Source organism: Epinephelus fuscoguttatus, linkage group LG24, assembly GCF_011397635.1.
Source record: "Epinephelus fuscoguttatus linkage group LG24, E.fuscoguttatus.final_Chr_v1".
Lineage (NCBI taxonomy): Eukaryota > Metazoa > Chordata > Actinopteri > Perciformes > Serranidae > Epinephelus > Epinephelus fuscoguttatus.
In genome coordinates this window covers 7116461-7130645 of record NC_064775.1, presented here as the reverse complement: position 1 = coordinate 7130645, position 14185 = coordinate 7116461, and the positions used below count along the sequence as shown (strand labels likewise).

The window sequence follows — 14185 nt, the reverse complement described above, 5'->3', positions numbered from 1 at the left end:
GTCAAACTGTCCAACCAGGCAGCGCTGATTAAATATGAAACAACGTTCTCCATCTCTCACCTCAAATGTTTTCAAAAACATGTTGAAAACAGTCAGGCCAAAACCAAGCACATACATTTTTATGTCATATACTATGAATATTTTTAAATTAGTTATACATGGTCTTCCTTTGTTTATTTGTTAATGCTTGTCTAAGGACAAGAGAAAATCTTCAAGGAGGCAGCGTTGTGTGTCTCCAGTTTGTTAGCTCAGGGGGGTAGACGACTGGTTTGAAGGTCAGAGGAACAGGGTTCAATTCTCAGGTGAACTGTTTTGCAAGCTGATGTCTGAAGGAGAAAATTAAAATGTGTAAGAAACACAGACAAAGTCTCTCTGACCTGGTAGCTCAGGCTGTTAGAGGACTGGTTGGAAGTCCTTAGGTTTAATTTTTGATCCTAGTACAAGGCAGCTGAATTTTAAAGGCTGTTGTCCAGAGGAAAGAATGAAAGGCTCCATGAAACACAACAGAAGTGTGAGGTGGAATAGCTCAGACTGTTAAAGCGCTGCTGGGGTATTTTAAGATTGGTGGTTCGATCCTTATCCAGGGCAGGTGAATTCATAAAGTCCAACGCCCAAATGAAAAGGTTAAATGCACCTGGTGAAAAGACTATAAGTGTAGGCAGGGTAACTCAGTGGTTAAGGCAACTGGCCTTATTGCAGGAGACTGGGGTTCAAATCTGTTCACGTTGATGGTTTGATCCTTATCCAGAGCAGGTGAATTCATAAAGTCCAACGCCCAAATGAAAAGGTTAAATGCACCCGGTGAAAAGACTATAAGTGTAAGCAGGGTAACTCAGTGGTTAAGGCAACTGGCCTTATTGCGGGAGACTGGGGTTCAAATCTGTTCACGTTGATGGTTTGATCCTTATCCAGGGCAGGTGAATTTATAAAGTCCAACGCCCAAATAAAAAGGCTAAATGCGCCCGGAAAAAAGGCAATATGTGTAGCAGCAGGATAGCTCAGTGGGTAAGGCAACTGACCTTAGTGCGGGGGACTGGGGTTCAAATCTGTTCACGTTGATGGTTTGATCCTTATCCAGGGCAGGTGAATTTATAAAGTCCAACTCCCAAATAAAAAGGATAAATGCGCCCGGAGAAAAGCTGATTCGTGTAGCAGCAGGATAGCTCAGTGGTTAAGACTACTGGCCTTAGTGCGGGAGACTGGGGTTCAAATCTGATGCTACCATATGCACGTCATGGCACGGCATGGGGGAGCCAGGACGCCAGGAAAAGTGGGGATGTCATCATCCCCACATTAAGTGGGTAATAGTAAAGTTATGGTTTGCAGTGAGGTATCTAGGACTGGGTAGTAAGAATGATAATGGGTAATAGGTAGGGTAGGCCCTGGGTAGTAAGAATGATATGATGACTGGGTAATAGGAATGATAGTGTAGGTAATAGGAAAGGTAGCTGGGACTAGGTAATAGGAAAGGAAGGCTACTGTAGGTGTACTGTAAATTTTTTTTTGGAGAAAATACATTTAACTTAACTGTTGATCCTAAGAAACAATAAACAAACAATAACTAAGAAAGTTAAAGTCATTCAACATTTTATTTCTTCCAATAAATGTCTCTTAAAAATGTCTGGTGTTACTTCCACCATACCTTCCTTCCTATTCTGCCCTCCTATCATCCAGTCCACCTTCCGTGTTACCCCAGTCCTAGCCACCTTCATGCACGTTCATGCCCAAGGCCATCCTTTCCTGCTGTCCTGTCTACAATCCTACAATAGGTTATTCATGTTACTGTTAAAGTTTTTATAGTGAACTATACATTAATCTTGTACTCAACGTGGGGGATGATGACATCCCCACTTTCCCCGGCGTCCTGGCTCCCCCATGCCGTGCCATGACGTGCATATGGTAGCATTGGATTTGAACCCCAGTCCCCCGCACTAAGGTCAGTAGTCTTACCCACTGAGCTATCCTGCTGCTACACATATCACCTTTTCTCCGGGCGCATTTATCCTTTTTATTTGGGCGTTGGACTTTATAAATTCACCTGCCCTGGATAAGGATCAAACCATCAACCTGACCAGTTCGGAACCCCAGTCTCCCAAACTAAGGTCAGTTGCCTTAACCACTGAACTATCCTGCTGCTACACATATGGCCTTTTCTCCGGGCGCATTTATCCTTTTTATTTGGGCGTTGGACTTTAAAATTCACCTGCCCCGGATAAGGATCAAACTAGCAATCTGCCCAGATTTGAACCCCAGTCTCCCGCATTAAGGTCAGTCATCATACCAACTGAGCTATCCTGCTGCTACCCATGTCACCTTTTCTCCGGGCGCATTTAACCTTTTCATTTGGGCGTTGGACTTTAAAATTCAGGTACCCTAGGTAAGGATCGAACCTCTGATCTAAGAATACCCAAGCAGCTCTCTAACACTCTGAGCTACTCCATCTCACACTTGAATTGTGTTTCACTGAGTCATTCATTCTCTCCTCTGGACAGTGGCCTTTAAAATTCACTCTCCCTGGGTAAGGATTGAACTTCCTATCTCAGAATATCTAAGCAGCGCTTTAACAGCCTGAGCTACTCCATTTCACGCAGTGATTGTGTTTTATGGAGCCTTCAAGTCTCTCCTCTGGACGGTGGCCTTTAAAATTCAGCTGCCCTGGACAAGGATCGAACTTCCGAACTTAGAATAGCCAAACATCACCTTAACAGCCTGAGCTATTCCACCTCACGCTTCTGTTGTGTTTCACGGAGCCTTTCACTCTCTCCTCTGGACAGTGGCCTTTAAAATTCACCTACCATGGACTGGGATCGAACTTTGAACCAAAGGACTTCTAACCAGTCCTCTAACAGCCTGAGCTACCAGGCCAGAGATACTTCGTCTGTTTCTTGGACATTTTAACTTTCTCCTTCAGACATCAGCTTGCAAAAGGGAGTGCCTGTTCACCTGAGAATTGAATCCTGATCCTCAGATCTTCAAACCTGTCTTCTACCATCTGAGCTAATGAACTGGAGACACATGAACTCTCTTCGTTGAAGATTTTCACTCTCTCACTTGGACAAAGGCATTCAAAAGTCAGTTGTTAAGGTGTCTTAGTCGGAGGAATTAAACAGAGACAGCTGTTCAGAAGGCTGGCTCTCTGCTTTCAAGACATAGGTTTAAACTCTATTAACCTGTCAACATCATCATTATGAGGATGTTTTCAATCTTGACTTGTCCTGAGGGGGACACGAATACCAGAATTACATTTCATGGCAGTCCACGCAGGACATGGAAATATACAAAGAAAAATCACACACTTCATTTGGACAAAGGCATTCAAAACTCACTGAGCATCAGCTAGTACTGAGTTCAGTGTTTGGATTTGAATGTGCAACTTACAAAGATCTGTTCATCACACTGAGCTACCTTTCTGCTACACATCCTGTGACCAGTCTAGTCCAGAAAAAAGTTAACCCTCACCAGTAATCTGGTTTGGACTACATTAACACGTAAACAATAAAAATACACATAAAAAATATTTTATTGCCAAGTCAGGAGCTGATAGTTGACTTTGGGAAGAAGCAGGGACCTTAATGTCAACAGGTCCTCAGTGTAGAGGGTGGATAGCTTCAAGTACCATGGTGTCCACGTCACTGGCGGCCTGACCTGGATGTTGCTTACTGTTCCACCTTCACGACGTTGTGATGTCATCAGGTTATTCTTGTCCTATTTTTATTATTATTAGTGCTATTTCAGTCACTGTGTGTGTTCATGTGCCAGACGAAATGTTGTAGTAACGTAAAAAGCACCACCAGATGGCAGGAGCTACATTTGAAGTACCGTACGCAAACATGCAAGTCACTGAATCCTCTACAACAAGTTCCTGCAAATCTTTCACAATAAAAGCCTTTTAGAAAATGAAGGGATTCTCTCAACCCAAGTTACAAGGGGCTTTTAATCGGAAACGGATACAGGAAATGTTGAGTCTGAAATGATGGCGCGATGCATTAACTTTATCAAGGTAAACAGGAGCAGATAAAAAGTAAAAATATAAAAATACAGAGGGAATAATAAATAACGTCCCGTTTATAATGTAGTCTGTGTAAAAGTCACTATTTTTAAAATTTTATTACTACATGTCCTCTGCTATTTCACACCATCATTTTTCCCTGCAGGAAATATCAAAAACCCTGGGGTGTTGTTGTCGCACAGTTGTCTACGGCAGCAGATCGCTCCGTGTTTCTGTGCTAGACTTTATGTTGGAACGTCATGAGGTGTCCCAGATGTTAGAGTTGTCCCTCAAAATAAAAAACAGATACTGCCTTAAGTGAAACCTCTTATTTTTTCTTCACATAAGAGGTAGCGACTCTGCACCAGTCAGAACTGAAGAAGCCTCTTGGATGAGAGGCGAAACGTCTTCAAGAAACTCAAGCAAGTCCAGTTGCCTACGATATAGCACTTACGATGTCTGCAGTGATTGTGATACTGACAACCCGACGGCCTTTTAACACCGCATTCCGTGGTGGAAGCACGTAATGGGTTAAAATGACGTGCCGTTACCATGGAAACAATGCCAATGTAAAGTCAAGCTGGACTTAAGTTTGTGCATTGCATTCAACTTCCACTGTTACATAACTGAATTATTTATGCACATTGTTGCTCTTGTCACCGTCACATATTTCATACACTTTTCTTTGTCCATAGCGCAGACCATATTTCCTTTGTACAGTCAGTATTTCATTTCACGTTTTATATACCATTTTTAGGCTACTATTCCACTCTGTAAATAGATTTTAAAATTTCAATATAATTTTAATATATTTTGTCTCAACAAATTCGGTGCATGTTTGACGGCTTATAACTCAGCAACAAAAAGGGGTACAGACATGGGACCAACTCTTATAGAGAAACCCCTCTAATTTGTTTTTTTGTCACTCGTTATGGCACTAAAGCTCAAGAAATCAAACGGATCATTAATTCAAACTGGTCTATATTAAAAAGTGACGTGAATTTGAGAAGCATTTTCCCTGAACCACCAGTCATATCCTATAAACGAGCTCCCACTATTAAAAATACATTGGTACGCAGTTATCTACCAGCACGCAGGGAGGATATGTGGCTAAAAAAACCCTCAGGTACATTTAAATGTCTTTTTAATGCATGTAACCACTGTTCGAATGTTATTCAAACAAAGACATTTATGGATCTGAAAACAGGAAGAAAGTACAGTCAGACAGATTTTATTAACTGCAACACCACATTTGTTGTATATCGTCTAATGTGTCCATGTAATTGTTTTTATGTAGGACGCACCAAGAGACGTCTTCAGGACAGACTGTCAGAGCATAAATACGCAATCAGAACACAGAATGAGGACTATCACATACACTTTAAAGAGGTACATGCTAGTAATGATTCCTTATTGAGGATAGAAGGTTTGGAATCCATTAAGGAGTCAGTCAGAGGTGGTAACCGCCTACAGAGACTCCTCCAAAGGGAGACTTTTTGGATTTTCAAACTAGATGCCATGACCTATCCTGGCTTAAATGAGGAGACTGGCGATAGACCTTTTTTATAAATGTTAAATGCTGCAATCTGTCAGAAGTTAAGAGGGCTGACAGATTATTTGTGCTTTTTTTGAAATGTGTTAAATTTACTAATTGATCAATTTGGTCGGTTTGGCTGTTTTTGTGTGGTTGCTTTATGTGTCTTGTTTTCTTTTCTTCTCTGGGACTGATATGACCCCTTGTCCTATTTTAACCATCTGTATTTCCTCAACAGAAGTGGAGAGTCTGGTATCACTGCTCTGATCCTTAATTTGACTTGAGTTCTATCACCTGTGTCCACTCAGCAAACAGGACCCTGACACTCGAGCCTATAAATAGGCCTGCTTTGAACATCATGTCTCCATTTGTAACCCTGGTGAAGACCCAAGAGGTCGAAACCGGTCGGTTTTTTAAGTGTCTTTGTACAAGCCATAATAAAATAAAGGCTTTTTAATGAAGTAATCAAGCTACCTTTTTTGTTTCCCTGCCCAATGCAAGAGTGCCTGAAGTTTGTTTTTCATCTTTGGTAAGATTTTGAGCCCTCTTCTTCAAGAGCACCTGCATTTTTTTCCTTGAGTTTTTGGACAATAACAATCAGTCCTTGAGCACACCACTACCTCTCTTCTCAGTTATAGAGAGCTCTTGACCTCAATTATTGTGTGAGTGTAGTCAACAACTGGTCAGATATTGGTAAAATATGGTTAAAATTAATTTTCACCCATCTAAAAATTAGATATTTCAAATCTGTTTACACAAATGTGTTTACCATCCCCTTAAAGTCCACAGTGTACTCTCAATTTAGTGTTTACAACTTCAAAATCTGGGAAAATTAAAAAAACAAAAACAAAACTACAATTCCCTGGGACTGCACTATGCAGCTTGATACATATCAGCAGCATAGTTGTAGTTCTTCTGATTTGCTAAGTAGGGTTCTATATAGGGTCAAAAAAAATAGATCTGCTGAATATATCTAATATCTAGTAAAGCCGAACTAGTTATTGCACTGCACCTAGATGAACTATGTTAAGAAAAAGGAAGGATGTTTAATTTAAGATATTTTAGCTTGTACGCTAGAAACAGCGTTTTTGGCATTGTAGTTCTTCCGGTTGTGAAGTTGTCACATAGGGTCGTAAAAAATGTGTCAAACATCTAGTACAGCCAAACTATCATGATACTATTATTACTGAGGAGAAATTTTAAAAGAGGAATATATTTGCCGTTTTAATATCATATATGCTGATCTCATGCAAACAGATCATGGATTGTGGATTAATAAATGAAAATAATGACACCAGTGTAAAGCTCATTAATCAAGTTCCTTTTCTGGAAGCTGCATTATTTATTCATATCTGTGTGATTTAATTTGTAATATAACAATAATATCATCTTCAGTAAAATATCTTCACAGCAACGGCCTTTAAATTAAAAAGACATTATGACACATGATTGTAAACCTTCAAGTCACCGTGCTGTAGAACAGCAGCTCCACCCATGACAACCTGAGTTATCCAGGTTTATATCCGACCATTACACCACTTCAAATAAATAGATGGGGGGGTAATCTTTATTCCCGCCCTGGATCCTTTCATCTAACATCCACGTGTGTTACATCCATTCATCCCATTCTTCCATCCATATGTCTGTCCATCCATTCATCCGTCCATTTGTTCAGTTCAATTTTATTTAAGCCCAATATCACAAATCACAGTTTGCCTCAGAGACTTTACAGCATACGACATCCCTCTGTCCATCCATCATCCATACATCTATCCGTCCATCTGTCATTCATCCATCCATCCATGCATCATCCATCCATGCACCATCCATTCATCTATCCATCCATCCATCCTTACATCTATCCGTCCATCTGTCATTCATCCATCTATCCTTACACCTATCTGTTCATCCATGATTCATCCATCCATCCTTATATCTATCTGTCCATCCATCATTCATCTGTCTATGCCTACATTCATCTATCTATCCATCCATCCATCATTCATACATCCATCCATCATTCAACCATCCATCCATCATTCATCCCTCCATCCTTACATCTATCTGTCCATCCATCATTCATCCCTCCATCCTTACATCTATCCATCCATCCATACTTCATCCCTCCATCCTTACATCTATCCATCCATCCATCATTCATACATCCATCCATCCATCCATCCATCCATCATTCAACCATCCATCCATCATTCATCCCTCCATCCTTACATCTATCCATCCATCCTTCATCCCTCCATCCTTACATCTATCCATCCATCCTTCATCCCTCCATCCTTACATCTATCCATCCATCCATCATTCATCCCTCCATCCTTACATCTATCCATCCATCCTTCATCCCTCCATCCTTACATCTATCCATCCATCCATCATTCATCCCTCCATCCTTACATCTATCCATCCATCCATCATTCATCCCTCCATCCTTACATCTATCTGTCCATCCATCATTCATCCCTCCATCCATCCATCATTCATCCCTCCATCCTTACATCTATCATCCATCCATCATTCATCCCTCCATCCATCCATCATTCATCCCTCCATCCTTACATCTATCTGTCCATCCATCATTCATCCCTCCATCCTTACATCTATCCATCCATTCATCCATCATTCATCCCTCCATCCATCCATCATTCATCCCTCCATCCTTACATCTGTACATCCATCATTCATCCGTCCATCTATCTGTCCATCCATCATTCATCCCTCCATCCATCCATTATTCATCCCTCCATCCTTACATCTATCCATCCATCCATCATTCATCCATCCATCTTTACATCTATCCATCCATCCATCATCCATCCCTCCATTCTTACATCCATCCATCCATCCATCCATCCATCATTCATCCCTCCATTCTTACATCCATCCATCCATCATTCATCCATCCATCATTCATCCATCCATCCCTTCTTAGTGGTTTCCCTTTGAGGTCAGCATGTTGTATGGTTTCCAGCTTGGTCTCGTCTCTCCAACCTGCTGCTCAAACCCGCTCCTTCATGTCGACCAATCACCCACCACCAACACGTCCTAATTAAAGCAGCCTCTGGTCGATTCAACGCAGCTCTGCAGTGTCTCCAAGTGAAACCTGTCGCAGTCGACTGTTGTTCAGCACTCAGAATGGTGTAAACCACAAACATGCAGCATCAGACTGAACAGTCAGAGGGGACGCAGGAAGGAAGCTAATGTCTAAACCAATCCAAGGTTTTCAGGAAGGAACAAATAAATAATCTAAAACTGTGTGCAGCACAGATTTGATCTTCAGATTTCTCCCAGTTGTGGCTGAGTTGATGCAGCCGTAAAATATCAAATCTGTGGCGTGAAAGCTGTTTCAGTAGTTTTTGGTTTGTCCATTTACGTGTAGGTCCATCAGTCCGCAGCTGATGTTCAGCTGACTGTAGGCGAGTCGTGGGATCTGTTGGTGCACAGCTTCTTCGTGCTGTGGCTCTCCTGCTCAGCCTGCCTGCTGTGCTTCCCCACACAACCATCTGAAACAGAAGACACGGCTGTTACAACACCAGACAATAAAGACACATCTACAAACGTTTAAGGTAACAGGGTGGAGCTTACTGGCTCGGTGAGGAGAGGATGCTGAGCAACCTGAAGGACTCCTCTGCCACTGTGAAGACAGAAACATGTCACACTCTCCTCTCATCTACTTTCCTCAACTCAAGAAATCAACCAGCTCCTCCCTCTGTGTACTCACGATGAACTTGCTGATGTTCTTCAGGCTGCTGAACCTCAGGTAGGAGATGTCTCCCTTGTCCTTGTCCCTGTCCTGGTCTGTGGTGTAGATGTGTGTGATGCCGGCTCCTCTGATCAGAGGGATGCACTCGTCACATGGACACTTAGTGACAAACAGCATGGTGGGCTCATCCGGTTTGATGTGTCGACTCCTGAAAGCATCAGGAGAAGGAAACATCTCAGTGTGGGGAGTGTGTAAAGATCATGATTTGTCTTCCTCTGCAGGGTAAATGTCCTGACCTGAAGGTGAGGGCGTTCTGCTCTGCGTGAATGATGTATCTGTATTTGCGTCTCTGTCTGTCCTCCTGTTTGTTGTCCATCTGTGGATATTCTGCGTACTGGGAGCCCGCTGGGTAGGCATTGTACCCGCAACCCACCAGGTACAGACACCCGGTTCCATCACTGCCAGCCTGGGACAACAGAGCAGGTCAGATTTCATTAATAACATGAATAATAATGCACACAGTATGAAAACCGTTCTGGCATTCATGTGGACGCCCCTTTCCGCACTCCACCTATACAAACGTTGATGTAGACCAAGTACCCCTGCTCACCGCAACAGTACCCCCCATGGAAGTAGCCCCCTAGCAAGGCAGTGCACCATGCCACACAACAAAAACTGCTCAGGAATGGTCCAAGGAACATGACAAAGAGCTCAAGGCATTGACGTAGCTTTCAAATTCCCAGATCCCAATCTGATCGATCTGTTCGACGAACTGGTACCGCAGAGGTCCTTTGTCCTGGCCTTGACAGGTCAGAGCCAAGTCCAATCTACAGTGGGGCCTCTGAACTGTTGGGGCATGCAGACAGGACCTCTGCGGGTGTCCTGTGGTGTCTGGCACCAAGGCGTTGTCGACGGATCCTTTGAGTCCTGGGGGTTGCGAGGTAAGGTATCGGCATGCCCAATGGATGTTTGATCAGACTGGGATCTGGGGACATTTGAGGCCACCTCCGATCGGAAGATCGGCGGTCTGTTCCCCCGGCTCCTCCAGTCTGCATGTCGAAGGAGTGTGGGATCATGGGAGTTGTTGTCTTCATTGTTAAATAATCACCAATACTGACGAAAATCAGTCCGATGCGATTCAGATATCATGTTCATGTATTCACATTTTATTCCTGTTAAGTTATTCACATTATTTAATTTCATCCTAATGAAGTAGCCGTGAGGAACATGAGCTGGTGTGTTTCCCCGGACGTTAGTCGAGGTAAAGGGGGTATGATGTCACAGACAAACAGGTGACTAAATGAAACACACCTTTATCTTAAATGACATGACAATGAATTCCAGAGTATACCTGTAATACTATGGATTATTTCTGCATTATATTTCTGTGTGCCAGTGTCAGAGCTCTGGTATTTTGCATGCCGACTCCCTGGCACACCTTACAAGAGAGTCGAATCCCGAGCAACACAGCTGATAGACAAATTGCAATTTAGCACCAAAGCGAAGGCAGGAAGAAAGGCGAGCTCACCGAAGGTCCTTTGGCCCAGATGACAGCACCCACACCCACTTTGGGGTCCTCTGGAATGATAATGACAGGTTTGTTAGAAGCTGGAGCCAGACTGACAAGGAGTCTGTTTGTGACCTTAAACCTGTCATTCAGGAACGGCATGAAACACACACACAAACATCAAGTGTTGACTTTAGTTTCTTGTAGTCTTTCCTTTGATCATAGTGTTGGATATTTAAGTATCAGTTTCCCAGATTTTTAGCTGAATGTTTGCATCTTTAAACCTCTTGTTGTTCAGTCGAGCCTCAAACAGGGTATGAGCACTGGTATGCCGAACCCCCCTCGAGTAAATTACTCTGTGACAAACAGAAAAACCAATCAGACCTGTTCTATAAGCCAGCAGCCTGGCCTGGATGATGCAATGGCGAACCACTTCTTGGGATAGTCCCTCGTGACGTGGAGGCAGCGAGGTCTTGGTGGTGGCCGGTGATGGCTCAGGGGTCGAATGCTGCTCCCTGGGTCACAGGTACAACTCCATCAAAAAGAAGTCACAGCAGTGGGACGCAAACACATGAAGGACTGTGGGTGTTTCTCACCTGTAGAAGCCGTAGTGTTGCTGCGGCACGCCGGCGGCCACCGCAGCCAGAACCTCCACCAGCTCCCTCATGTTGTTCCTCAGGTTGGAGAAGTACGGCTCCACGCAGAAGTTCTCCAGACCCATGTGGGTCAAAATCTCTCTGTGCAGCTGGGACGTCCTGACTAGGAGGTGTCTGGAGAAATCCTTCAGGTGTCTCACTCGCTCTCTGGGAGAAAGGATTCTTCTTTTTACAAATGAACTATATGAAAATACAGGTGAACAGTGTAAGCAGAGTAAAGTAGAGTGTGGTACCTGTTGAAGAGCTCCTCTTTGTTCAGCCCTGGTTCATCATCTGTCACCCTCTCCATAAAATCACACTCTCTGGATGTCTCGTCAACAAACTGCGCCAGGCCGGGAGCCAGCGGCTGCAGCAGCACGCAGATGTGGGGACGGCTGTTGGATTTCAGCTTCTCTGTAGCCACGGCGTCCAGCGCCGCGTCCTCCGTGATGCCGTCCGGTGGACTGCGGGAGTGGGAGTTTGAATGGTTTGCAGAGGCGGACCTCAGCATGCTGACCTCAGGGTCTCCGGGCCAGAAGGAGATCTGACTGACTCCGGCTGGAGAGGAGTGAACAGCAGCATCAGTATCTGTTTCTACTTACTGTTAACTTTGCCCAGAGGAGGTGGAGACGGACGTGAGATCAGGAGTTCCAAAGGTCAGCTCAGGGCTGGTGTGTGATAGGTCAGTTTGACTGTGACGTACAGGTATTTACAACAGTGTGACAGTAGCTGGACAACTGTCAGCTATCGCTTAAACACCCACTATAAAAGTTAGGGTGAAAGAGAAAGAAGAAAAAGTGGGATTCACAGATCTTGAAGGATATGTCCACATAAGTACCAGAAACAAACCCTTAAAGTTTCATTCAAAACGACCACTAGGGGGTGCTGTAAAAGCAAAAAATGAGCTTGGCATGGCATCCACCTGACTATCCAATTATTACAAAAATAAAAGGACATGTTTTAAGACAATGTTGAGACACGTGTGTGGTTTTTCTCTCAATAGGGGGGCGCCACCAGCTCCAAAAATATAAGCCAACAACATTGTCAAAACATCGCCAAACTCTGGGACTATACTTATTTAAGATGTTGAAACACGTCCCAAAACGTTTCACAACTGACAAACAGTGGGTGAAGGCATTGCCGCAGAAGGGCGAGGCCCGGCTCAGATTGGTCATACATAATTGGAGCGTCTGTTGGATCTTTATAAACCTGTCTGTTACCTTTAATGCAGGTACTAGAGACTGTCAAAGGTCTTGATCGCTCACTGCTGTAAGCTTTTAACGATCCGTGTGGGCTTGAACCCAAAGAAACGTCTATAGCTTCCTTGCTTACACCCTGGAAATACGCTTGCTCACTCCCTCTCTCCTCACCGTTGATGATCATCTTCAGGCAGGTGGCGCAGGGTCTCCTGGAGAAGTACAGCTGACAGTCAGCCAGGCCGGCGCCATGCTGGATGATGGCTGCCTGTCCTGCGTGGAGCTCGGGTCCTGAACAGTGGAGTCCCACCACCTTACTGTCCCGCACCACCACCAGACCCATCCCGCGGATCTGGAACAGGGCAGATTGTGTTACCTGACAGCTCACTGTGAGAGATGTGTAGTAGTAGTGTAACTAAATTTCACCAACCTCATTGTGGCCATCGTCTTCAGGTTGCTCCTGTGGGAACAGCTCCATCCACAAGCTCAACAATGTAAACAGGTTTACCTTTGATAGCCTGGGGCCATGACCTGTGGGAGTGACACAAAATAAGATCATCTCGTCAACGCCAAAGTGCCTCGTTCGTGCAAAGGCGCAATTACTCTGGCTGCTGTGAGAATGTCATGCATGTGCGGGAGAGCACGGGGCCAAGGGCTGATTCCACATCTTAAAGCTGAACGCACGTTCTGTGTCCTGTGTGTCAGTTAAGCAGTGCTTTTGTGCATCTATGTATTAAAATAGAGCTTCACTCCAGTTCTGGCGTCTTATTGTATTTTAACTCTCTAGTTCTTTAATGAGTTGCTTTTAAATGTCCTTGTCTTGATGCTTTTGGTGTTTAATGCACTTGAATTGCTGGGAGGGGGAGGGTCCCTCAGGACGCCCCTACATAGGTCTGGACTCATCCAAACGCCCCTGAGTGTCATCATAACAATATATAAAGTGTGCTTCCTCATTTTCCCATCGTTTTAAACACTGTTATAAAGTTATAAACACTGGACCCACTCAGCTGGACTGGACTGGCACCCACAGAGCTACCTATGTGGCACTCTGTTTACATGTTTACTTAAATAAACATGACATAAATATTATTAGACAATAGGCAGCTGTACACTTAGACTCTTCCTATCTCTCTTCTCTAATCAATAATCAGCTGTTTGATGTCATGAAGCAACACAACCCCCTGTAAGCCCCACCATCACAACATGAACTCACCTTGGAGCCTGCTGTCAGTCTGGGTGCTGCTGTCTCTCGTGTGTCGACCTGGCATGGACTGGCCCGGATCGGCTCGGCTCCTTATCTCGCTTTCTTCCATTCAATCCGCCAGCTAACGTTCGCGAGACAATATATCCTCCCAGCTTGTAGTGTGACAAGAGCAAGGAGCAAGAGGAGAAGAATTGAACCGGTGTTAATATTGACCTGCTTAACACTGCCAGGCGACACAAGCTAGCGCTATTTCCGGTCGCTGCTTTCAAAATAAAAGCCTTGACAGCGAACCAAATAAGGTATTGCAACAGAAATACACAAAATCTGCACTTGGAGAAGAATATGTGAGCTTACTAAAAGAATATACACGCGAAGCTTCCTCTAAAAATACCTCTTCTTATCA

General features: G+C 44.0%; 1 protein-coding gene across 1 annotated transcript; it reads right to left on the bottom strand.

Moving 5' to 3' along the window:
• Positions 1 to 8900: 8900 nt before the first annotated feature.
• cdadc1 (cytidine and dCMP deaminase domain containing 1) lies at positions 8901 to 14076 on the bottom strand. The gene is made up of 11 exons (XM_049570576.1): positions 13792 to 14076; positions 13009 to 13109; positions 12753 to 12930; positions 11637 to 11940; positions 11344 to 11550; positions 11132 to 11262; positions 10769 to 10818; positions 9537 to 9706; positions 9259 to 9448; positions 9123 to 9171; positions 8901 to 9040 (listed from the first exon to the last, which is right to left on the bottom strand). The coding sequence occupies exons 1-11, from the start codon at positions 13889 to 13891 to the stop codon at positions 8940 to 8942; spliced, it is 1581 nt and encodes a 526-aa protein (XP_049426533.1). The 5' UTR covers positions 13892 to 14076; the 3' UTR covers positions 8901 to 8939.
• Positions 14077 to 14185: the final 109 nt, after the last annotated feature.